General features: G+C 44.6%; 1 protein-coding gene across 1 annotated transcript in view; it reads right to left on the bottom strand.

Moving 5' to 3' along the window:
- The window catches only part of ABRACL (ABRA C-terminal like), a 15,367-nt gene that overhangs the window by 6,058 nt on the left and 3,945 nt on the right, over positions 1–5,364 (bottom strand). Inside the window, exon 2 of the mRNA XM_017530417.2 lies at positions 3,470–3,536. Within this exon, the coding sequence (XP_017385906.1) occupies positions 3,470–3,530 (61 nt within the window). The 5' untranslated portion in view covers positions 3,531–3,536. The remainder of the gene's footprint in view (positions 1–3,469; positions 3,537–5,364) is intronic.

Raw genomic sequence — 5,364 nt, forward strand, 5'->3', positions numbered from 1 at the left:
AATAATGCTGCCAAGAGTAAGATGACCTCACTGAGCTCAGGAAGAATCAGGAATGTTGGAGGAGGAAGCCAAGGAAGGGCATCACTTGAAAATAAGACTCCTCAGGCCTCCATCAAGTGGGTGTGGTGAAGAGGGTGGGAGAAAAATTACGTTAGGGAAGATGGTTGATTTGTTTGATTAGGAAACTAAATATATTATGGCCAGACGAAGTGGCTCATGCCTGTAATCCTGGCACTTTGGGGGGGCCGAGGCAGGCAGATCACTTGAGGACAGGAGTTTGAGACCAGCCTGACCACCATGGCAAAACCCTGTTTCTACTAAAAATACAAAAATTAGCCAGGCATGGTGGCGGATGCCTGTAACACCAGCTACCAGGGAGGCTGAAGCATAAGAATCGCCTGAACCCAGGAGACAAGAGGTTACAGTGAGCCAAGATGGTGCCACTGCACTCCAGCCCGGGCGACAGAGCGAGACTCTGTCTCAAAGAAGAAAAAAGGAAACTGAATAAATGACATTTTCCAATGTCTTCTTGGTGTTCTCTACGAACAACACATTCATTCCCATTCCAAAATCAACTCATGCATTTCCCCCTCAACTGACCCGCCCTACACTTCAAAGTCCTACCTGAGATGCAAGACTTAACTGAGTGCCCCCAACTGCTACAACTTCCAATAACTGATTTTGATGGGACCACACTGCATGTCAGCACTTTAGAGTTAGCCATACCATTTTTTTTCTGATCAGTTTTTATTGTTTTTGTTTTGAAACAGGGTCTCACTCTGTCTTCCAGGCTGAGTGCAATGGCTTGAACATGGCTCACTGCAGCCTTGACCTCCTGAGCTCATGCAATCCTCCTGCCTCAGCCTCCAGCATAGCTGGGACCACAGTTGCATGTCACTATGCCTGGCTAATTTTTGTATTTTTTTGTAGAGATGGGATCCCACTTTGCTGCCCAGGCTGGTCTTGAATTCCTGGGCTTAAGTGATCCTCCTACCTTGGCCTCCCAATGTGGTAGGATTACAGGCATGAGCCCCGGCACCTGGCCTATGAGATTTTATCTATTTTCATCAACTAAGTAGTAAAATTCTTGAGGAAAAGGAACACACTTTATACCACTTGTACTATACAATGACTAGCACATATAGATACTCAATACGTAAGTATTAACTTATCATATGATTTGACTCACTTGGTTGTTAAGTCCACACCAAATTTAATATGCCCCATTTATCTTTTCGTGGTACATTTCAGTAATGATGACTCGGGTTTGATACAGAGTGACTAAGACAAAAAAGAGGGAGTGGCAGGAAAAATAAAGGCCCCCGAAGAATTTGTGAGTATGTTACCTCACATGGCAAAAGGGACTTTTCAGATACAACTCAATTAAGGACCCTATAACAGGGAGAGTATCCTAGATTGTCTGGGTGAGCCCAGTGTAATCCAAAAAGACCTTAAAACAGAAGGAGGCAGGGCAGGCACAGTGGCTCACACCTGTAATCCCAGCACTTTGGGAGGCTGAGGCAGGTGGATCACTTGAGGCCAGGAATTCAAGACCAGCCTGGCCAACATGGTGAAACTCCATCTCTTTTTTTGTTTGTTTGTTTTTGAGACAGTCTCTCCCTGTTGCCCAAGTTGGAATGCAATAGCGCAATCTTGGCTCACTGCAGCCTCTGCCTCTCAGGTTCAAGCGATTCTCCTGCCTCAGCCTCCTAAGTAACTGGGATTACAGGAACAGGCCACCAGTCCTGGCTATTTTTTTTTTTTTTTTGTATCTTTAGTAGAGATGGGGTTTCACCATGTTGGCCAGGCTGGTCTCGAAGTCCTGACCTCGTGATCTTCCCGCCTCAGCCTCCCAAAGTGCTGGGATTACAGGCATGGGCCACCATGCCCAGCCCATGGAACACCATCTCTATTAAAAATACAAGAAACTGGGCTGGGTGTGGTGGCTCACACCTGTAATCCTAGCACTTTGGGAAGTGAGGCAATGGATCACCTGAGGTCAGGAGTTTGAGACCAGCCTGGCCAACATAGTGAAACCCCCATCTCTACTAAAAACACAAAAATTAGCCAGGCATTGGTGGCAGATGCCTATCATCTCAGCTACTAGGGAGGCTGAGGCAGGAGAATCGCTTAAACCCGGGAGGTGGAAATTGCAGTGAGCCAAGGTCGCACCACTGCACTCCAGCCTGAGTGACAGAGTGAGGCTCTGTCTCAAAAGAAATAAATAAACAAAACATAAAAGGAAAAACTTAAGTGGAGGAGGTCAGAGTGATGCAATGTGTGACCTCAATCAGCTGTTGCTGGCATTGAAGACAGAGAAAGGGGGTCATGAGCCAAGGCAAGGGAAAGGCAAGGAAACTAATTCCCTCCTGGAACCTACTGAAAGGAGTCCCCTGCCAACACCTTAATTTTACCCCAGCAAGACCCGTGTCAAACTCCTGACCTACAGAACTCTTAAAATATTAAATGTGTTGTTTTCCATCACGAAATTTGTGGCAATCTGTTACAGAAGGAACAGAAAACCATTGCAGAGGACATTTGATATTGATGGCTTAATGGAATTTTCCAAGTGTGTCCTGTTACTTCAAAGGATTTGTGATTCATAAATAGAGCTTTAAGACCGAATCAAACTATAATGGCCCAAATCTTGAGAGCTTGTGAGATACTTTCCAGGACTGTTTTTCACTTACATGATGTAATTTTGAGTTCCATTATCCTAGTTGTTGCTGAATATGTCTATCATTCTTATTATTTTCAAAATGCTCCCCAAATTCTTCAATATCTCATCTGAGATGTACCAAATACCTAAAGCCACAAGTATAACAGTAATTTTCATTATGACTTAGGAAGAAGACACTAATATTACCAATTCTGCATGTCACTGTCTTCAAGGAAGCTGTCTAGTTATTGCTGAAGAAGAAGATAATTTTTCTTAAACACTACCTAAAGGTTAACTTATTTTAGTTATATGTACTTAAATACCTGATTATACAAAACTCAAGAATCTGGAGAAAATAAAGACAATTTAGTATAATTTCAAGTCCCTAGTCATTTAGAAGTTTGTAAAATGATGACATTTTAGATAAGATGATAAGAAAAAGAAGTCTGTAAAATGATGGCAGAACAAGGCAGGAAACATGAATTTTTATAGCATGACAAGTAAAAATTCCAACATGATTCAATTACCAAATTTCAATGCCATCAGAAGAATCTTGGTAATCTGCTTTCTATTGAAAAAATAATGAAATATCTCAATCATTCTCTGCATCAGAATCACAATACCCTGATAGCCCCATGTATCCAGATGTCACTTCCTGGCTAAGGGCAGTTACCACCTGAGACTGTGGGCAGAGCTGCCATACCTGTGTCCTGAAGCCCTGCATGACCTTCCTAGGCTTCTCCAGCATGCCAGTCTCACCAGTTCCAAGGTAAAGCCAGGAGAAATACCCTATCTCTGTTAGATACTTACTTTTTGAACCCAAACGATGAATTTCCTCCACTAAGAGGTTAACCTCATGATCCACATTCATTGCTGCCTGGGAGAGAAAAAAGAAGTATAAATTATCATGATTACATTCCATTAAGCACATCCAAATCCAAGGGCCCTTTGTCTTGTTCATGTCGCACTTGTCACTATTAATTTACCTTGTCCCTTTTCCTAAAAATATTTGTGTGATGCATGTGACACTGAAGTGTCCCCATTTTCCCTCTACCTTTGTGACCGCCCCCTTAGCTGCCTGCACTCCTGTTCTCCCTGTCTGTGGAGGAGAATACAGCCATTCTCCTTGTACTCACGATTCACTGTGAGCAGGTCTTCTTCATGGTGCCCTGCGAGGCAAAAATTTTAAAAAAACTGTGTAGCACAGGATCTGCCCTCAGAGAGCTCGTCTTCTAAAGGCAGACAAAAGCCTGCGATGAAGAGCAATGTGACAAATCCTCTTTGAGTGGTGGGTCCCAGGCATATGGAAGCACAAAGGAGGAAGCAGCAGGAGGCTTCCTGGAGGTCACTGGGGAGAAGTGGACCAGCCAGGCAGGTGAAGGGCACTCTGTACAGGAGGAAGTGCATACGCAAAGCAAGGAAGCAAAGGAGAAAACGCAGAGCACACTTGAGGCAGGCCTAAGCTAGGAGCTGGGCACCCCAGCACAAACTGACACACACTCCCTGCCCTTCAGGAGCCTACAGTCTGTGAGAGAGGCAGATCAATACAACAATTGTAATACCGTCCCGTCAATGCAGTGACATACAGGAGCATCGTGTTCTTCTCTGGGCAGTGCCCAGTAAACCCAATTGCAATAAGTAGCTTGCAGTGAAGATCATTCATCTTCAGATAAGGAGTTCAGAATGGAACAGAAGCGGAGCCTTATCTTGGCTCACTGAGTCTTCCACGAGCTGGGTCGTGCACACCGTCCCAGCCTCCTCCATTCCACCCACTTGAACTCTAGGCTGTAGCTACATGGGACTTTTTAACCTCTCAAATGCCCCCTTGTTCTCTCACCTCCAGCCTTCATACATACTGTGACTTCAACCCAATTAGCTATTCCTTCTTCCAGGGGCTAATTTGCATACATCCTGCCCCAGCTTAAATAGAAGCCATCCCTGGCCAGGCGCGGTGGCTCACGCCTGTAATCCCAGCTCTTTGGGAGGCTGAGGCAGGCAGATCCACGAGGTTAGGAGTTCAAGACCAGCCTGGCCAAGATGGTGAAACTCCATCTCTACTAAAAATACAAAAAACAATTAGCCGGGCGTGGTGGTGGGTGCCTGTAATCCCAGCTACTGAGGAGGCTGAGGCAGGGAATTCCTTGAACCTGGGAGATGGAGGTTGCAGTGAGCCGATACCACACCACTGCATTCCAGCCTGGGCGACAGAGAAAGACTCCATTTCAAAAAATAAAATAAATAAAAGCCTTCCCTGAAACCCTGGAGGAGGAGCTCTCCCTCACTGTGTGTTCCCATAGCACTGTGTAAACCTCCTCATTTCATTCAATTGGAATTACGTTTCTGGACTTTCGCTACTACAGGGTAAGCTTTCCTCTGCAGGGATCTGACTGTAATGCTCACTGCTGTATCATGTCTGGAACTAAAAGCAGAGGGTAAAGAACTATTAACCTCATGAACTGAAAAGAACATGCAAAGTCATGAGAGGGATTGGAAGTATACCTGCAGGATGTCAGAAAGTGTGAGCAACTGGGTAGAAGATACATCGGTTCATTCTGTTTCCAAATCGTACATTTTTCAAATCAACTAAAGGACCAAAAAGGTGGTGGTGTGTGTATGGGTTCCTTTGGCGTGATAATTTGGAAGAAACACCTTTGTCCAGATGGATTGTAACTAATCCTTGCTAGCTTTTTTTTTTTTTTTTTTTT

This window comes from Cebus imitator, unplaced genomic scaffold (assembly GCF_001604975.1).
Source record: "Cebus imitator isolate Cc_AM_T3 unplaced genomic scaffold, Cebus_imitator-1.0 Scaffold65, whole genome shotgun sequence".
NCBI classification, from domain to species: domain Eukaryota; kingdom Metazoa; phylum Chordata; class Mammalia; order Primates; family Cebidae; genus Cebus; species Cebus imitator.